This window comes from Puma concolor, chromosome E4, assembly GCF_028749965.1.
Source record: "Puma concolor isolate L17-30 chromosome E4, mPumCon1.1.hap2, whole genome shotgun sequence".
Classification (NCBI taxonomy): domain Eukaryota; kingdom Metazoa; phylum Chordata; class Mammalia; order Carnivora; family Felidae; genus Puma; species Puma concolor.
The window spans coordinates 7,118,368-7,139,556 of NC_141683.1; the positions used below are offsets into that span (position 1 = coordinate 7,118,368).

The window sequence follows — 21,189 nt, forward strand, 5'->3', positions numbered from 1 at the left end:
TGGATATGGAATACGAAAGGAGTCAAGGGTGGCCTCAAGATTTTTGTCTCAAGTCATTGGAAGAGTGGAGTTGGTTGAAATGGAACAGACTGGGGGTAAGGTTTGCAGGGTGACATATTTAACTCCACTTTATTCTAACTCCTAATCTATGTCTACCTCTGTTTTCAGTCAATATTTTTGAGCACCTGTTGTCTCCCCAGACGTGCCCTGAGAAATAAAATTGAATAAGATCTAGTCTCCCCGCTTACGCCGTTTTCCCCCCCAAAAGTTTGCCATCTGTAGGAGAGATGAGACTCACACACAGACAATTATATGACAAAGCACTATGTACCGAAGGCTATAAAACAGATACTAAAAATGTCGGACGTCGGAGTAAGGAGAAATTTACCGAAATTGGTACTATTCCTTCTTTAAAAAACACTTGCTTTGGTTGCAACCAAGTTCATTACATTGCAAAGGGACAGTGCTAGATACTAACTTAAGCTAGTCTTTCCACTTCAGGTGTACGAACCTCCTTGCTGTACCCGAAGCCACTAAGAAGGCTATTTTCTTGACTTCTGTTCCCTTTCCATGAAACATTCCGCCCTCCAAGAGTCACCTGGCTGTCTTCCTTCACTCAGATCTCTGCTCAGAGACACCTTATCCGAGAGACCTCCCTTATCTCTTGACATGAAGGAGCAGCTATTTCCTTTCCCTGTGTTCTTTCCTTCACAACACTTGCCACTTTTTCTCATCTTATATATTTATTTGCCTTTTCCCATACTAGAATGTAAACTCTGGCAAAGGGTACTTTGTTCTGTTTATGCCTATATTCCCACGGGGCTCAAAAAAAAAATCATTGAATGAATGAATTAATAAAAAATAGGAGCTTAAAAACCCTATGGATTTGGAGAGCAATAAGTTGATTACCACACTGGGAATGGAGATAGGACTGGGTCCATGAATAAAGCTTTGGTTTCTGAAGGGAAAGAAGGTGCCAGAGGCCAGCTGTCTTACAAATCTGCAATACTTCTGCCTGCAGCCTGGTGTGTTGGGAGAAACAGCTTACATCTTGCCATTCCTTTGGTTAGAGCAGAGAGTGGCAGTCTGGTACATTGGACTAACTTTGGATTAGGACCCCTTCATAGCCATGGGGCTCTAACTGGTTTTCTCACGTGTGATTTGAGAATAATAATACATGCCCCGCCTACCACACAGGGTTATCATAAGGGTAAACAAGATGAAAACAATGGGACAACACTTTGAAAACTGTGAAGAATGAACTGTATTTTAGGAGTCAAGATAGCAACTGGGGGCACCACGACATGAATGATAGCCAAAGGTGCAAGGACCGTCTACCCTGGCCGGCCAGGTCCCCTCCCCAGAAGATCGTTGAGGGATATATACACGCAGAGAGCAGTAACAATGGGAAAGCAAAGTTACTTTATTAGTAGCTGGCTTGGGTCACAAATGCCAAGGCAAGGGTTCTGGTAACCTGGACTGGGGCGTGTAGCCTGTGAGATAAAGGTGTCCAGAAGCTTCTCCTGGCCCATTGAGTCACTGGTACTGAGGGACACTAAGCAGCAGTGCGAAAACGTTTAGCACACCCAAAAACAGGCAGGACAAGCATCTGGGAGGGGGCCGGAGGAGGCCTTGAGGCAGGGCATGGCCTCCACTGCATAAAGGGGTGGAGCACAAGAGAGGGCGCACCCTGTGAGTGATTTCTGAAATGTTCATTGACCTCACTCACTGGTAATTTGGGCCCCATTGGCATTCTGTATCAGTATTTCCTCATCCTTACTCCTCCCTTGAATTTCACATTCCAGAGGGTTTAGAATTTGAGAACTTGATGCTTCATTCCTGAACAGCCCAGAATTACACTCGAGATTCAAACATAATGATTATTTGTAGAACCTGTCACCCCAGATGCAGAAGTTATACATTTGACAAGAACAGGCAAAATGATACTAGATCCCATGTTCATCTCTTGATTTAAATTTGACTTGGAAGGGGCGCCTGGGTGGCTCAGTCGGTTAAGCGTCCGACTTCAGCTCAGGTCACGATCTCGCGGTCCGTGAGTTCGAGCCCCGCGTCGGGCTCTGGGCTGATGGCTCAGAGCCTGGAGCCTGCTTCCAATTCTGTGTCTCCCTCTCTCTCTGCCCCTCCCCCGTTCATGCTCTGTCTCTCTCTGTCTCAAAAATAAATAAAACGTTAAAAAAAAATTAAAAAAAAAAATTGACTTGGAAAATGCAGGGGACAGGAACATGGAAGTGTTTCGGTGGTGTATATGGCCATGATTCTTGCCAAAGTGGCTGAGTCTGGTTTTGTTTCATCGTACTGTTCCTGGAAGTATCAGATGACATCATGCATGTTGCGCGTTGTCAAATGCTTTTTCTGCATCTATTGAAATGATCATATGGTGTTTATCCATTCTCTTGTTGATGTGACATAGCATGTTGATTGTTTTGCAAATATTAAACTACGCTTGCATCCTGGGAATAAATTCCATTTGATTGTGGTGCATGATTTTTTAAATATATTGTTGGATTCAGTTTGCTAATATTTTGTTGAGGATTTTTGCATCTATATTCATGAGAGATATTGGCCTGTACTTCTTTTGTTTTGTGGTGTCTTGATCTGGTTTTGGTATCAGGATGATTCCTTCCTCTTGTATTTTTTGGAATAGTTTGAGAAGAAGAGGTATTAACTCTTCTTTAAATGTTTGGTAGAATTTGCCAGTGAAGCTGTCTGGTCCTGGACTTGTGTTTTTGGGGAGGTTTTTGATTACTGAGTCAATTTCATAGCTGGTGATTGGTCTCTTCAAATTTTCTATTTCTTCCTGATTCAGTTTTGGTAGTTTATGTTTCTAGGAATTTATCCATTTCCCCTAAGTTGTCCAATTTGTTGGCATTTAGGTTTTCATAACATTCGGTTACAATTGTTTATATTGAGAAAATTCCTTTCTACTTCTAGTTTGCTGAGAATTGTTATCAGGAAATGATGTTTGATTTCAGCAAATGCTTTTTCTGTGTCTTTTGAAGTGACGATACAGTTTCACTTTCTAAATCTGTGGTGAATTACATTGAATGATTTCTGAATGTCAAACCAACCTTGCATTCCTAGAATAAATCCTACTTGATCATGGTGTATTATTCTTTTTATATATTCTTTGATTCAGTTTACTAAAATTGTGTTTAGAGTTTTCGTATCTATGTTCATGAGAGTTATTGGTCTATAGTTTTCTTATAAGCTTCCTGTTTGGTTTTTGTATTAGACTAATAGGATTTCATAAAATGAATCAGGAAATATCCCCTTCTATCTTCTCCTCTTTAATTTTCTGGAAGAGTTTGTGAGTGCTTGGTAATTTTTCTTTCTGAAACATTTGGCAGAATTCTACAGTAAAGCCATCTTGTCCTGGGGTTTTCTTTGTAGGAAGGTTGTTGACTATATATTTAAATTTTTTAGAACATAAATGATACTCAGGTTTTTATCTATCTCTTTATAAATGAGCTTTAGTGGTTTGTATCTTTCAAAAATTTGATTATTTTATCTAAGTTGTTGAAATTATTGGCATAACATTGTTTATAAGATTCTTTTATTATGCATTTAATATCTTTAATTTCTGTAACAAGGAAACTTCCTTCATTCCTGATGTTTGTAGTGTTTTCTTTTTTCTCTCCCAATCTGGCTAGAGATTCTTTTTGCCTTTTTTTTTTTTTTTTTAAGTCTTGTCAAAGAACCAGCTTTTGGTTTTTTAGAGTTTCTCTATTGTTTTTCTGTTTTCTATTTCACTGATTTCCACTAATAATCTATTATTTCCTTTCTTGTAATTACTTTGTATTTTATTTGCTCTACTTTTTCTAGTTTCTTAAGGTGAAGACTGAAGTTATTATTTAGAGATCTTTGCTCTTTTCTAATGGAGGATTTTACTGTGGTGATTTTCTCCATAAGTACTTGTCAGGTGGTATCCACACATTTTGTTATATTTTCATTATCTTGCAGTACAGAATACTTTCTAATACTAATACTTTTCTAATACTTTCTAATTTGTTTTCTAATTTCTTCTAATTTTCCTTTTTTCTTTGACCCATGGCATATTTAGGAAAGTGTTATGCTAGTTTGAAAATATTTGGGGATTTTCCAGATATCTTTCTATTATGTATTTTTTCTAACTAGTAATTGCATTATGACAGAGAACATACTTTGTATGACTTGAATATTTAAAATTTATTGGGACTTGTTTCATGATTCAGAATATGGTCTATCTTGGTACATATCACAGGTGCACTTCAAAAGAATGAATACTCTATGTTTTTCAGTAGAATTCTATAAATGTCAAGCTAGGAAAAACCAGTGGATAATGTTCACATCTTCCGTATAGTTACTGATTTTTTGTCTAATTGTTTTACCAATTATTGAGACGTAAGTATTGAAATCTTCAACGACATGTGGTTTTGTTCATTTTTCCCTGCAGCTTTGTTTTGTTTTGTTTTGTTTTGTTTTGTTTTGTTTTGTAAAGCTCTGTTACGTGAATAAACATTTAGGACTGTCATGTGTTCTTGATGAGCTAACCCCTTTATCATTGTGAAATACCATCGCTATTTCTTGTCTTAAAATCTGTTGTGTCTGGTATTAATATAACCACTCCAGCTTTTTTTTTTTTTAATTACATTTTCGTGGTATATCTTTTCGCATCCTTTTATGTGTAAACTTACCTGTGGTTTTCTGCTTTCCTTTCAGTGAATTGAACTTTTTATGATTCAGTTTTATCTTTTGTTGATTTATTAGCCATGAACCTTTTTGAAAATATTATTTTAGTGCTTGCTTTAGGGTTTGTCATGTACATCTTTAATTAAATAAAGTCTATCTTGTAAGTGATAGTATATCACTTCACATACAGTATAAAAATCTGACAAGAGGGATGTCTGGGTGGCTCAGTCGGTTAAGTGTCCGACTTTGGCTCAGGTCACGATCTTGCGGTTCGTGAGTTCAGGCCCTGTGTTGGGTTCTGTGCTGACAGCTTCGAACCTGGAGCCTGCTTCAGATTCTGTGTCTCTCTCTCTCTCTGCCCCTCCCCTGCTTGTGCACTCTCTCTCTTTCTCAAAAATAAACATTTAAAAAATCTTCGAACAGGATGTCTTCCGTTTTTCCCTTTTCAGCCCTCATGCTATTGTTTTCATGCATTTTAGTTTTGTGCATATTATAAACCCCACGGTATATTGTTACTGTTTTTATATAAATAGTCAATTACCATTTAAAGAGATTTAAATAACATGAAAAATCGTCTTAATCTAAATAGTCAATCACCATTTAAAGAAATGTAAATAACATGAAAACTCATCTTATATATTTACGATGTAATTACCATTTCCAAAGGGACATTTGTAATCATTTTTATCTTTGGTCCTCTGTTCATAATGTATCCTTTTCTCTGGCTGCTTAAAAACTTTTCTCCTTATCACCTGTTTTAAGCAGTTGAATTATGATGTCCTGTAGTATAGTTTTCTTCATGTTTCTTATGGTTCAAGTCACTGAGCCTCTCGGGTTTATAATTTCATCAAATTCGAAAAGAATTTCCACCATGTTTTATTCAAATAATTTTTTGATTCCTCTCTATTCTTCTTTAAGGAATCCATTTACATGTATAATAGGATATTTGCAATTGTTTCACAACTTAGGTTCTATCTTTTTGTTTGATTGATTATTTGAGTGATTTGATGAATTTCTGTCATTGTTTCACTTTGGATAATTTCTATTGCTGTCTTTAAGTTCACCAATCTTTTCTTTAATGTATAATCTTCCTTTAATCTTATTCAATGTATTTTCTCATATAGTCAAGTTTCATCTCTAGAAATTTTATTTATATCCTTCCCTATCTCACTTAGCTCTCCTTATATATATTTATTATTTTTTTAATTAAAGTATAATTATCACACAGTGTTATATTAGTTTCAGGTGTACAATATAATGATTCAACAATTCAGCATTTCTCAGTGCTCATCAAGCTAAGTGTACTTTTGTTCCCCTTTGTCTATTTCCCACATCCTCCTCACCTACCTCCCCTCTGGCAACCACCAGTTCTCTGTATTTAAGCGACTGGATTTTTGGTTTGTCGTCTCTTGTTTTGATTTATTTGTTCATTTGTTTTGTTTCTTAAATGCATTTTATGAGTGAAATCGTATGATATTTGCCTTTCTCTGACTGACTTATTCCACTTAGCATTATACCCTCTAGGTCCATCCACATTGTTGTAAATGGCAAGATTTCATTCTTTTTTATGACTAATATTCCATTATATTCCAATATATACCACATATCCTTGATCCTATCGATTAAGTCTTATGGATGGATACTTGGATTGCTTCCATATCTTGTCTATTATAATTAATGCTGCAATTAACATGGGGTACAGGGATGCCTGGGTGGCTCAGTCGGTTAAGCGTCTGACTTTGGCTCAGGTCATGATCTCACAGTTCGTGAGTTTGAGCCCTGCATTGGTCTCTGATGACAGCTCAGAGCCTGGAGCCCACTTCGGATTCTGGGTCTCCCTCTCTCTCTGCCCCTCCTCTGCTTTCTCTCTCTCTCTCTCTCTCTCTCTCAAAAATAAATAAACATTAAAAAAATTTTAAAAAACTTAGTAATCCCTTCAAATTACTGTTTTTGTATTCTTTGAGTAAATACCCAATAGTGGAATTACTGGATCATATGGTAATTCTTTTTAAAAATGTTTTTGAGGAAACTCCATAGTGTTTTCCACAGTGGCTGACCTTATAACAATATAATTATAATTGGTTTAATGTTCTTTTTAAATTCTTTTTTTTAATGTTTTTGTTTTTGAGAGAGAGCGAGAGAGAGAGAGACAGCACAAGAGGAGGAAAGGCAGAAAAAGAGGGGGACAGTGGATCCGAAGCGGGCTCTGCACTGACAGCAGAGAAGGCCATGTAGGGCTGGAACTCACAAACTGTGAGATCATGACCTGAGACGAGTTGGACGCTCAGCCACCTGAGCCACCCAGGCGCCTCTCTTCTATATTCTGAATCAATTCCATTGATTGATTGTTTTTCTCATTATAGGTTCTATTTCTCTGCTTCTTTATATGCCTGCCATCATTGTACATATTTATACTAAAAAATTCTTCATTGTTTATCTGAAATTTAAGTTTAGCTAGGAATCCTGTATTTCTCTGGCAACCCTAGATTCCCCCGACCTCTCCAGACTCTTATCCTTGTCTCCTTGATTGGGAGCCCTCCAAACTCTGCCTTGTTCTCACTCACTGTGGACTCTGCCACAGCAGTAAGCTGGTGCCACTGTAGGACTCATCTTCTTTGTCCCCTCTCAGGGATTGTTGGCCTTTGTTATTCGGTATTCATTGTTTGAAACTCAATGTTTTGAATACTTTGTCCATTCTTTGGTTGTTTCACCCAGGAGAGTCAATCTGGTCCTTGTTACTCTATCTTGGCTGGAGGTGGAAGTCCTTCCCCAGAGGCCATTGTTTATAGCCAGAGGCGAAAACATGGTGCTGATGGGGGCCAAAGCTGTGTGTCCAGTACTTTCATAGGACAGTTGGCTTTGCCCTGTAGTTTTGTGCAATCAGCTACCTAGAAAAACGAATGCTTTGGATCAGGTGGTACCTGGTGGCCGTGAGGATGACTCAGCACCTTTGGGAAACTGGTTAGTAGTACACATCTGCTGATAAGGTAATGGGGATGGGCCATGGGCTTATTACCAAATAAAAGAATAAATCAGCACATTGCATCACATTACATTACTTGGGTCTGGGACTGAAAGATAGATGTGGCTGAAGGTCCGTGCTTGGGGGATTGAACACTACTAAGTTTGGAGGCAGGCCCAGGGAGAAAGGCTGAGAGAGTCAAGGTGATCAAACTGGGGTCATAGAAAGCCTTAGGAAGATGTAAGCCTGTGTTTTCCTGTCCAATAGTCAATCACATTCTTCCTAGAAGGGGGTGGGGCATCCATGGAAATAAAAAGAAAAGTATTTCCTCTCTTTTTCCTTTCGGTGTCTCTTGGTCCAGCCATATGCCGCTATCCTCTGGGTATGTCAGGAGGCCACATTCCAGATGAGGACATCACAGCTTCCAGTCAGTGGTCAGAATCCACAGCTGCCAAATACGGAAGGTGAGGACAGATGCCCCAAGAAAGCCCAAGCCATGGGCTGGATGCACTTTCTGGCTCAAGGGGCTGGGGAAGAAGGGTGGGAGCTGGTAGGCACGGGGGAGGCCTGTCCTGTATGTTTTTGGGGAGAAAATTCAGGGTTTGGCAGCATGTGCTGGTCTGGCCACCCCTTCCCAATCACAGGGCCTTGAGCCACCCTGCCCACAGCAGATGGGTTCATGGATATGCAGTGGGTTTGCTTTACTTCACCTTCTCAGTGTGAGAAATTACAGGAAGCTGACTACCGTAGTGGACTGGGGAAGGCGCAGATGGGGTAGGACACTGGAAGCGAGGACACCCCATCCTCTTGTCAGTGGGTGTCTGTGAAACATTATTCACGGTGCAAAGCATCAAGGCTTTGAGCAGACACTGAGGACTCCAGAAAAGTCTTCCCTTCTCTCATTGAAGGGCCATCCTCACCCACAAAGAGTATGGTGGGTTCCTAGTGGCCTAGTACCAGGGGTCCTCCAAAGCAACGAACTCCCTTGTCAAAAGCTACTCTGCTGGTGAGGGTCTAATCCTTCTCCTGGGATCTGATTTTTTTGGTCTAAAGTGTTGATTTCTGTTCAAATGGAATCACCCACGAGAAAAGCAACCTTAGTAAACCTTCTCCATAATTTCTGAGTATGTGAAAGACGAGAGTGATGGTTGGTGGGGTTGGAAGAGAACGGCAATGAGTAGGTTGACATCTGTGAGAAAAGGAACATTCCAGGGAAGAGGGAAAGTGGTAAGACGTTCCCAAAAAGAAACCTTCCACTGATTTCACAATTTTGCTCACTGGTAGCTTAGCTTGGAGGTAATAAAATGAAACCAGATTATTTACTACTCTCCTGACATGCTCCTACCCCTCACTCTCATCATGGGTTCCCATGGCGTTTTGCTGGGCTGCCATGCCCATCCTGTTGGTTAAAATTCCACTGCATTACATAACCCACACTGGAGATCTTATGATCCTTCCCTCCTCCTTCCTATAACTTGATATCCAAGCAAGGGGTGGCCACCCTTGTTATGCTGGGACTGAAAGTGGAACGGGGAGGTAAAATGACTCATGGGGGAGTAGAGGGCAGAAAGAGTTTCATTTCCCTTGTGGTCTTTAAATCAGGGTGAGAAATAAAGGCTACATCTGATCTGAAGGACTCTAACCCTGGTGGTGATGGTCTATCTGGGTTTCATGGTGCCCCAGGGACAGAAGACTGTCAGGCTTGAGGGGAGACCCAAAGAATCTTTTTAGACTGGGGTCCCAACTTTTTAGACTGAGTCTTGGGTTGGATACATCTTCTCCCCTCAGGACAGAGCAGCTGCTTGCTCTGAATTGGTAAACAACTCTAGTTCCATGGTTCCTCTCTGTCTCCCACCCCTTGTGTCAAAAGGCTGGACTCAGAAGAAGGGGACGGAGCCTGGTGCCCTGAGATTCCAGTGGAACCTGATGACCTGAAGGAATTCCTACAGATTGACTTGCACACCCTGCACTTTATCACTCTGGTGGGGACCCAAGGGCGCCATGCTGGGGGCCATGGCATTGAGTTTGCCCCCATGTACAAGATCAATTACAGTCGGGATGGCACTCGCTGGATCTCTTGGCGGAACCGGCATGGAAAACAGGTAGGAAGAAGAGACATCCAGACCCTGAGATGTCCAGGACCATATTTTGACTTAGGCTAGAAGAGGAAGTACACAGGCTGTCTTGTAGGTATGTGCATCCACAGACCTGGCATGCCCTTGTAAATGTGTGACTGAGGAGGAGGGAGGGTGGGGAGGGGGCACCGGGAGGAATATCAAGGCTGCTGGGAAAGCTGAGTGGATACATTCTGCTCCTTCAATTAAAAAGAGAGGGTCCATGAAAGAGGCTATGAAGAAGACTCAGCATAACCTCACAGCATCTCCCCACTATTTCTCTTCTGTCTCCTCAGGTGCTGGATGGGAACAGTAACCCCTATGACATTTTCCTAAAGGACTTAGAGCCACCCATTGTGGCCAGATTTGTCCGCTTCATTCCAGTCACTGACCACTCCATGAATGTGTGCATGCGAGTGGAGCTTTATGGCTGTGTCTGGCTAGGTAGGTCTCTAGAGACAGAGCGTATGGACCTTATTAAAACCTCCAACTCCTGGAACATAAAGGCAATTAAGTCAGAAAAGTATGGGATTAGTAATCTCTGGGGTGAAGTGATTCCCTGTAGGTTAGAGTCAAGAAAGGACATTGTTCCTCCACCCAAGGCTTCATTCCATTCCTGGAATAATGCATTCTGAGTCACTTCACTGACTGCTAGTGAGGAGTGCTCCTCAGCAGTGCTCCCTGTGTACCCAGATTGAGTCCTATGTGGATACACTGAACAAGTGTACCTTTGAAGTCACATGGAGCTCCCTGGGGTATTTGGTCTGAGCCATAGGTACACTTCCTTCCCAAAGGCACTGACACATCTGTGTTTCCTTTGACAGATGGCTTGGTGTCTTATAATGCTCCAGCTGGACAGCAATTTGTACTCCCTGGAGGCTCTATCATTTATCTGAATGATTCTGTCTATGATGGAGCCGTTGGATACAGGTAAATCCTGGGAAGCTTTGGTCATCAGACTGGGAAAGTGGCCACTAGAAGAGATAATATTTTATTATGGCTTGGGATCAATAATCAATCAACTGGTCAACCAACTAGTGTTTTTTTTTAGGCCCTGTACTAGGCATTGTGAGATAATTTAGATGAAGTAAAACATGGAGTCTTTATCTGCAAGGAACGTATGCCTGGTTTGGGAAGACAAGGGAAACAATAAATTACACAAAACAAGAGCTAAAATTGTAGTATGGCTCTAGGTACGATAGCCATATTTTTTTGACTCTTAAAACAGGACATGTGGTCTGACACAAATAATGGCCTACTTATGGAGACAAAGGGCCAGAAGAATTGAAGTTATAAGTATAATAAATTGGACAGGTCAAGAAGTTCGGGAAGAATGAACCCCATAAATAGAAATGCTTTAGAAATTATGAAAAGGACACCCGTAAGACTTACAGTAAACAAGGAGAGTTTCCGTGATGAGATGATAATTAGGGCAGGGGAGGCAGGTAGCAGGGAGCGGAGGAAAGAAAGCAGGGCTGAGGACAAGAGTGGCCTGACTGCAGCAGAAGCTTGATCCGGGAACAGCAGGAGGGACCAATGGGTAGTCCTGAAGTGGACCTAGGAAGGGCCATGGTGGAAGAGTATGATCAGACACAGTGGGAATTTAGGGTTGGATGAGAGCTTTTCCTCCCTATCTCACTTCACTCTGAGCCTTGCCATTTTTCTTCTAGTCCACTTCCACACTTTTCTCTCTCTTAGCTTGGTCTTTGCCTGCAAAGATTGAGCCTGGGAGAGAGGTTAGGTCCAGACCAGATGATGGAGGTTTCTAGTGGTTGAGAGAGGGAGAGATTAATCTCAGGAAGGGGAGTGAGGGATTATAGCACTTCCATTGTCTTAGGTGTGAAGAATAAATTCCTGCCCCACCAGCTGCCATCCCTGAGTGAAGACCTGACTCATCCAGTATTCAATTTCCAGCTACATCCTTTCCATGTGCTTAGTCACCGTTCTTCCCCATTCGCTTAAATTATCTGGGCATCATTTCACTCAGCCACACCCCAACTGGCATATGCTTGAGGCATAGAGGAAATCAGAGATCAGTTGAATTCAGTTTAGTTCAATAAATCTTTGCTGATCCTCCGTTACTACCTGCAAGGAATTTGGCCAGACTTGGTAGGTATTCAAACATAAGGAAGTCCTTGATCCTACCTTTAAGAAGCTCACCGTTAGGAATGGGGACTAAGCCAGGATATAAATTGCTGTGATATAAGCCCTGGAGTAAGAGATCGTAGGAGTGCTCTGGGGATCAAGGGAAAGAGCAAGCCAAGGTAGGAGAAAGCACAGCACTGGGAGTGAAAACACCTGGATTCACATAATAAAAGTTAGTTCTGTTTGCTTAAGTGATAAAAATGTATAAGAAAAGCATTTTGTAAAGGTAAAGTGCTAAATACATATAAGTTTGTATCTGATTGGGAAACCAGCAAAGACATGATGGAATAAGATGAAATCTGAAGCAGGCTCCAACGGATGGGTGGAGCTTTCACAGGTAAACAATCTTGAAATGGCATTTCAGGCAGAGTCAATAGCATGGGGACAAAAGGACGACCCTGTAAAGTTTAGGAGAATGCCTGGTAAAGATCAATAGTTTAGTGAACCACCAGCCGTATTTCTGCAGCAAAATAGTAGATGGAGAAGCACTATAGGGCAGATTACATCAGATTTTGGAGGAACTTGAATGTCAGGGCCAGGAGGAATGGGAGGAGGAGTTGACTTTCTCTTCATCAGCATAATCATTGATAGAACACATCACTGAAGATTTTTAAACTTGGGGAAGGACACGATTGGCACGGTGCTTTAGACAGATTAATCAAGCAGGTCGCAAAGGTTAGATGTGACGGGAAAGAGGAGGTGATGAGGGACATTTTCTCGTTGCAAACACTATCAGGTAAAAAGCGTGTGGGCCCAGGGCTGTAATGGTGACTGTGGGAACAGAAGAGGAGCAGCCATCCATGTGGGGACCGTTTGCAATCTGATTGGGTGTAGGGGCGAGACAGTAGGGTGAGGAGAAGTAGATCAAACAGTGGGGGTGGCATTTATTCATTCAACGGGTATATCTTGGTGCTTCTGGTACACCAGGCACCTTCACTGAGCGTGAAGGAAAAGTAGAATGGGCAGAAATGCAAATGGATTTAGTTTAGAAAAAGGGCAATGATGGGGTTAGTTCGGGGCATAAGTTTAAGGGACTGGCAAGACATTCAAATAGATAAGGCAGGTAACTGGTAACAGAAGGAAAGATCAAGAATAAGATTTGGATACAGACTGCCTCCACTTGATAACTGAGGTAGTGAGGTATCTCTTTGGAGTGTGCCTGAGTGGTGAGGTATTAAAGTCATCTAATTCAGAGTCTCAAGAATAGATAGTTTTAGGAGCAAAAGTTCCTTTTCTAAAAACTAAAAAAATTATAGAAGTAGTATATGCTTGTTATAGGAATTCTAACAATTCTAAAGGATATGGCAGGGAAAGTTTCTCTGCTTATCCCATCCCCATTTGATTTAATTTTGACTGCGAGAAATTAATTTTTAATTTGTGTTGCTTTTCATAAGAGTTTCATGGGGATTTATTACTCTGGGGACAATGGGAAATATATTTATTGCAAGTAAACTTATGTTCTCCCAGCCTTCTGATCTGTAGAGAGAAGAAAAAGATGGCAAATCCTTGGAAGGGACACCCAAGCTCTGGTCACTGTGGATAAGGCCAGTCAAATTTTATAATTTGCCAAACATTTTTCAATGAACAAACAAAGCGTATCTGTAAGGCTGGCGTAATCACTCAATTATTTTTTTGTAAATTCACAACTTTTATATAACCTCAAGGGGTGCATGCATTATCGCTTGAGGGTGAGTATCCCAGTTTCTTCACTTGGGAGACTCCTGATTCATCGTTTAAATCTTGAAAGGCAGAGCTTGAGGAGAGAGAAGTTCCAGAAGTTCCTTGCTCTGTCTTTCATAAAGAAGGAAGAAGGTCTCTGTGTTCCTGAAATAGTCAATCTGACATAAATACACAATCATCCCATATACCAATCAAGCAAAGCCTTACAATCAGAAGTGGAAAGACTGCCAAGCTAGAAAACAAGACTAAATCCAATGCCTGAGACCCTCATGTAAATAATGCCTTTTATTCCATGAGTCTAGTATTCTACCAATTTAATTAAAATTATTTAATTAATTACTAATATAAATTAGTATTTAAATTTGGGATTGATCACCTTTGCCCCCCGCCTTTAGTTGGACTCAAATTGGGTTGTTGGATGTGGGGTAGAAGAGAGCATGACTGGCTTATCTGGAATTGATTCACTGAAAAATGACAACATACAGTCAAAGGAGAGTCAGAAAAATTTCCAACAAGCTCTGGGACTGTTTAGTGATGGTCAAATGCTACCGTCTACTGTAGTGTTCACTCTATGCATTGATCCATCCATTCCCTCATTTACTTGTTAATGGATTAATCAAATGCATTTGATAATGTTGAGTTATTATAGAAAAACTTATAGAAAAAAATAATTTTTTTTTTCTAGGCAAGAATAGGTAAGGATACAATAGATTATAGAAAGCTTTTCTTAGAAAATGATAAAATACTGTTTCAAAGCTTTCCTAATGAAGGAGTAAGCATTAAGTATTTTGTAAAATTCATTGATACGAAATTCTTTGCTCTCCATTGATGCAGGATAAATGAGTCAATACTATAAAATATACTGGGTTTTTCACAATCCTCGAACCTTCAAGATAATCAACTCTTACAAAACCCCGGGGTGAAGAAGCTGGGTAAAGGCTCTTCCACGAATGTGTAATTAATTCCAGGCTCATTTCTCCCTTCTCCCTTCTCTTCCTCTGGCCTAAGCAGCATGACCGAAGGGTTGGGCCAGCTGACAGATGGGGTGTCGGGCCTAGACGACTTCACTCAGACCCATGAATACCACGTGTGGCCAGGCTATGACTACGTGGGCTGGAGGAACGAGAGTGCCCCCAGTGGTTACATCGAGATCATGTTTGAATTTGACCGCATCAGGAATTTCACCGCCATGAAGGTCAGTGGAGTTAGGGGTGGTGGAAGCCAAAACAATGGCAGTGAGAAAAGGCATATGCTAGAAAGATCCCTGGGTGTTGCCAGCAGAACTGGATTCAAATGGGTGTTCTGCTACCAACTAGCTACATGCGCCTGACAAGTCACTTCATCTCTGTGGGCTTCCTGCTTCGTTTGTGCAAAGGGGGCTTAGACTAGGTCGCTGTTTCTCAGTGTTTTGTGTCGTTGTTCCAGCATCAGCGTCTAGGTACCATTAGGCACGGTGGGTCCAGCGTCTAGAGCCCACAATACTTTGAAGCCCTGTGGAAATGTTTTAACTTCTTTTAACATCAGGGGTAAAAAAAGAACTTATAGGGTCAAAAATTATTTTCATCTACTTCACAACACGGTTTTAAAATACGATTTTGATTTTTTTTTTATGGAGGGAGGGCCCACAAAAGCAAAAGTAACCAGAGCCCGTGAAAATCATTTTATGGCTCTGCCTAGGGCTCCCCAGGGACAAGACATACTTTTATCAGTAAAGCTGGCTCATTGCAGCTCTGATTCTCAATGGGAGAATTGAGTATTTTGTACTTTGTCTTTGGAATCATTTTCTACCCCTACTCTGTTTCCTCTACCCATGCAACCCTGAGAAATCATTCTAGAAGCCTCCTTTCACTTCTGTCTCCAGAGTTCTTTGTTTCCTTGTCTGTGGCAACAACACATCTGTCTGGTTGTCTTACTAGATTTCAAGCTCCTTTGACCTGAACTCTAAGCTTGAGTAAAACTGGGGCTTAGCAGTAGAAAATCCTTTTGTTAAATGTAAGAGAGACCCCTGAAATTTTTGTGGTTCACGTATAACTCTTACTGGTCTGTGAAGGAGCCTTAGAGGAATTCCAGTATGAGGCCCAAGAAAGAGAGTGGGCAAGTGAATTTGACCTCACACATGGATTCTGTTTATCTGTTATTTCCCCTATTAATAGCTGGGTACAGAATATTAATGGCCAACAAATTGGTAACTCTGCCTCTATTTCAATATTTGTTTCCTAAATTCATTCATTCTTCTTTGTTCTTAATGTAGCAACAGTATTTGAAGTATACGTAGCTCTGTGCTAAGTTCTGGGGGTAAGCGGATGAATAAGAAGTGGTCCTGGCCTTGGGATGGTTTGCAGTTCAGTGGGAGAAGGCACTATTTATTTGCAAAAGGAGGTATGTAGGACGACATGGGGACCCAGAAGAAGGAAATCTGTGTCATCATTAAGGGCCCCTAGTAAATCAAAATGTGTTATTCTTGGCACAAACTTGGAGTCAAAAAGATATAGAATTTATATAAAAAAGAAATAAAAATAAAATGGATTCCTTATATTACTATTATATTACTCTATTATGTACTGTCTATTCTAATACTATTCTATTATATAATTATAATATTATATTCCTCTCTATTATATTACTCTATTATGTTTACTCTCACATGTTAATGTGATAATATCTCCTAACTGGATTACTAGCCATTAGTTAAATGGTCAAACATTTAAGATGAGAACAGAAGGAGCAACATTCACCCATCTGCCTGGATATTGTCGAAGGATGGCTCCTTGGCGGTTATAAAACATAACCGTGTGCAACTGTGTGTAACGCATTATTCTTCACAGGTTCTTCTGGGAGAGGGGGGTGTGCGTATGCACAGTAACAAAGATATACCTCAAGGGAAAATTTATTTATATTGCTGAATAATGATATATCCACATGCACCTATGAACATGCGTATCAATTCACAAAAATGTACCATTGGGATAGTTTTTTTGTCTCACAATTAATAAAATGTATTTTAAACTCTCCATGAAGTTATAATATTCAGTCGATAGACTTTGATCTTCCTGAGCCCCCCGTAGCTCCTGTGTAACTAATTTGTCACACATCAAAATTACTCAGAAGCGTATTCTGCAGTAAGCAGGTGCCAGGAACTTCTAAGGAGCTAACTCAGGGTCAGTCCTGTCTAGGCCAAACAGGTCTCTAGCATATTTTAATTTTTCTGAGACAAATCAAATGTAAACGATGACTTTCAGGTCACTAACATCTAGAGAGTAGTTACTGCTTTCTCGGCAAATTACTGCTCATTTTCCCCACCCCTGAAGTGTAGTCAAGATATACCATTGACATATATTGATATACTTTTAAAATGTCTTGTGTTTATTAAACAAATATGTAAGTCCATAGGGGAATGAAATTCTATACTATTTATTGGCATTCTAGGAGAATTCCCCAAACATCTGTGGGATATATCATTACCTCCCCTGCAGGCTTCTTACCCAACACTTGGCAGATTTCAATGTCTATTCATTTTTGAGAGAGAGAGAGGCAGAGGGAGAGAGAGATGCAGAATCCGAAACAGGCTCCAGGCTCCGAGCTGTCAGCACAGAGCCCGACATGGGGCTCGAACCCACCAACTGTGAGATCAGGACCTGAGCCAAAGCCGGACGCTTAACCGACTGAGCCACCCAGGTGCCCCTAACACTCTGCAGATTTAAAAAAAAAAAAAAAAAAAAAAAAAAGATCTGAAAAATCTATTCAAGCTGTAGTTGGTATTTTTTTTCTTAGTTTTGCTCCATTGACTTGTGCTCCATAAACTGGAATGGTTAATGCATCCCAAGGAAGGTACTAACAGATGTTTTCATCATTATAACATTTACGGGAAAGTCCAAATGGAAAAGTTGGGGCACCTTGTTCCACTGCTGTGTGACATGCTATTGGCAAGAGCACTGGACGAGGCATTTAGGGTTCTAGACTCCATTCTGTTGTTGACTGGCCACTGGCAGGTCAAACCTAGCTGAGCCCTAGCTCACTGGGACATAAAAAGTCCAAGTAGGTGATTCTATTCTATTCTTTCAGAGCATCTCTGCTCATTTCTTTGATCATACAATTTCTATAATCATTGCTGCTGCTGCTTCAGCTGAAAATAAACTCTGAACAGCAGTCCTGTATTTGCCACCCAGAATGCAGAGGAGGGTGTCAAAGACAGTTGAAGGGTTGCAATTCGGGGCCTGAGCGAGACATGAAAATGCAAACAGCAAATATATTCCCAGAATGCCAATGATACTTTTCCAACCTATGAAGCCTTGTATTTTTTTATTATTTTTGTAATGTTTATTTAGTTTTGAGAGAGAGAGAGACAGAGACAGAGTGCGAGCAGGGGAGGGGGAGAGAGAGAGGGAGACAGAATCAGAAGCAGGCTCCAGGCTCTGAGCTGTCAGCACAGAGCCCGATGTGGGGCTCGAACTCAAGCCGTGAGATCATGACCTGAGCCGAAGTTGGACGCTTAACTGACTGAGTCACCCAGGCGCCCCTGACCTATAAGGTCTTTTAATTAAGGGGACAGTGACCAGAAGGGCTCCATTTTCCACGTGTGACTGAGCCAGAGGAAATGTCACTGAACTGTCACAAGAGACCTGACCTAGTTACAAATATGCATATCCCATTTTTAAGGGACGTTAGACACAGCAAGGTGCTCCAGAGGAACTGTTGTGGGATCTTTGTTTATGACCTTTTGAAAGCCATACAAATATCCCGGTGAAAGAGTCACGACAGCAGGGCAAGAGGATACAAACTGCTTTCCAAAAGGCCTTCTTTTCTCGTCTCAGAAAATATCTGTGAGGAAGTTCCATGCCCTTATCGGAATGGCTTTCCCTAAACTGAATTTAATCACAATAGATAATTAAGTCTTGTGTCCCTGGCTGAAAACTGCTAATAAATACGTGGCACTTGACATGAGATTTCTAAAGAGAAAGCTGAACTTGTTTCGCACTGCGTCTTATTTCTTTCTCAACTACCTGTTAGAAGGAGTGGACTGGCTTTAGCATGTACCTGGGAGGGAGGGCGGGCTCCCCTCACCTCAGTTCAGAATAGCTTGATTCTGGGTGGACGACAAGTGGGCTGGAGAGGATTAGAGACTTGGGGGTGTTAAGGGCAAGGAAGGACCCAAGGGGAGGCTGGTCCAGCCCTCATTTAGCAGATGAGGCAACAGGAAATGAGGTGGTCAGGGGCACACAGGTGCAGAGAGGTGACTGGGGAGCCACCGTGGTGTTGGAGGAGCAGACCGATATGCCACACGCTCTGAAGTTCCTGGAGGGGCAGATCCAAAAGACAGCAGGGCACCAACTACCCACCAAGGGCAGTGCTCAGAGAAACCGGCGGGGCTAGGATTTTGTTGGGTTAGGTTGTCCCCATGCCACTTATTGGAGCCAGCCTGTCACTCACGGGCCTCTTTCCCTGTCAGGTGCACTGCAACAACATGTTTGCTAAAGGTGTGAAGATTTTCAAGGAGGTGCAGTGCTACTTCCGCTCTGAAGCCAATGAGTGGGAACCTAACGCCGTGTCCTTCCCCCTTGTCCTGGACGACGTCAACCCCAGCGCTCGCTTTGTCACGGTGCCCCTCCACCACCGCATGGCCAGCGCCATCAAGTGCCAGTACCATTTTGCTGACACCTGGATGATGTTCAGTGAGATCACCTTCCAATCAGGTTGGGAGCTGGCGGGGGGGGTGGGGGGGGTGGGGGTTCTCCTGTGGACATTGGGGTCGGGTGGTGATGGAGGAGGGTGGGGGTCTCTGAGAAAGAGGGTTGCACGGCGGCTTCTCGTCGACAGACAGAAGAATCTTCTGTGTGACTAAAATATTTACTGGGCTCTCCCATATTGTCTAAGAGGCATGTAAAATAAAGCATTAAAGCCTGAGAGTCCAATGTGTTAAAGCTATATCAATCAAGCCAGCTAAGGGGAAGCACACTCTTAAAACATTTAAGTAAGAATTTCTAAATATACACAGAAGTAAAGAGAACAGTGAACCCCACTGGTCAGTCACTCAGCCATACTAACCACTGATGTTTTTCCATGCTTGTTTTATCTGTCTCTCCCTTTTGCTGTCATATTTTAAGCAAATCTGAGATATTATTTGATTTCATTACTAAACATTTGAGAATACGTCAAAGAAAATAACATCGTCTTTTTAAACATGATGCCTTGTAAGCTTAGAGCATTATAACATCTAACAGCATTTCTTAGTATGTAATTCCTTAATATTATCTAATATAATCTAATTTGTTAGTATTATCTAATAGACAATCATAGATATGTCTAATGTTGTCTGCAACTACAGCTGGCTTGATTGAATTAGGATCCAAATAAGGTCCTCTTGGAAGATTTTCTTTATTATGTTCCTAAGTGTCTCTTTTAATATAAAACAGTCCTTTTAAAAACATCCATTCTGGTTTGACTGATTGCTTTCTTTGATGTCATTTTCCAGAGCTTCTATCTTTTGTCATTCCAATAGACTGGAGGTGATATCTACAGGCTAATTTGATTCAAGTTCGATATTTCTTTTTCTCAAGAATTTGTCATAGATAGGGTTGTGTCCTTTACGTTCAACCCCATCATGGGGATGTAATATTAGATTCTCTCACCTTTAGTGGTGCTAAGATTAATTTCTGGGCTCAGGTTGTCTCCATGAACTGATGACCACTGCTTGAATTATTTATTTCATTAGGGATTCTAATTCTTGCATTCCTTCGGCATTTATTAGCTGAATTTCTTCAGATTAGTAGAACTGTTCCTCATGAACTTGCTTACCCTGAAATACAGTTTACATTGGAAGGACAGGATACACGATTAATTTTTTCTCTTTTCAGAGTTGATGCCCTAGCAACTTCTAATAATGTCTAATGAGTTTTGTTTTGTTTTTCATAGTTGTTTTTTTTGGTATCATTATGCACTTGTTGCATTTTTATAAATTCAATATGTTTAATCAATTGCAAACAGTTTCCTTGAAGGAAAGAGCCTCTTAGCACTGTCTACCCCATGCCCACTCACCCACCGTATTCTCTCCACATCTTGCTGAATTTGGGTCTGAATTCCTGTGCATGCTTTATGATAATGTGTGGTCACAGCCCTCTGAACCACTATTCCTTAAACTTTTTTGTACCATGGCAGCCAGTGTCACTGCAACAAACATTTCACAAAACAAGAGTTGCCCTTACTATATAGATGAGTGGTGATTTTTAAATTTAGAATATTATATGATTTCATTTTTGAGAAAGCCCGGTGGCAACCCACTAAATGGATTTCACCATGTGCTAGGTCACAATCTACCTCCAGAAAAATCACTACTTCACTGTCTTCTCCCCTGCTCTGACTCACCCTTCTTTTGTAACAGATGCGGCCATGTACAACAACTCTGGAGCCCTGCCTACCTCACCTGTGGCGCCCACAACCTATGGTATGTGTGATCTCTAGTTACAAAAGGTCAACTGAGGGTGTCTTCAGAGGATGGAGATGGGCGGAGATTCGCAAGGGCCTAACTGTCTGCGTAGGAGGCTTTATACCAGGTGGCTTTGGATGAAGAGTAGCTCTGGGAAAGTAGGCCAGTCCACCTCCAAA

At 41.2% G+C, this 21,189-nt stretch overlaps 1 protein-coding gene across 6 annotated transcripts in view; it reads left to right on the plus strand.

Moving 5' to 3' along the window:
- DDR2 (discoidin domain receptor tyrosine kinase 2) overlaps nucleotides 1-21,189 on the plus strand; it is a 156,410-nt gene that overhangs the window by 113,484 nt on the left and 21,737 nt on the right. For 5 of the 6 annotated variants that reach the window (XM_086693127.1, XM_086693125.1, XM_086693130.1 and 2 more), the window contains 7 exons: nucleotides 8,013-8,115; nucleotides 9,522-9,753; nucleotides 10,062-10,209; nucleotides 10,590-10,695; nucleotides 14,602-14,785; nucleotides 19,037-19,280; nucleotides 20,966-21,028. In XM_086693127.1, the coding sequence (XP_086549253.1) occupies nucleotides 8,013-8,115; nucleotides 9,522-9,753; nucleotides 10,062-10,209; nucleotides 10,590-10,695; nucleotides 14,602-14,785; nucleotides 19,037-19,280; nucleotides 20,966-21,028 (1,080 nt within the window). The remainder of the gene's footprint in view (nucleotides 1-8,012; nucleotides 8,116-9,521; nucleotides 9,754-10,061; nucleotides 10,210-10,589; nucleotides 10,696-14,601; nucleotides 14,786-19,036; nucleotides 19,281-20,965; nucleotides 21,029-21,189) is intronic. The other variant, XM_086693131.1, reaches the window with a different exon arrangement.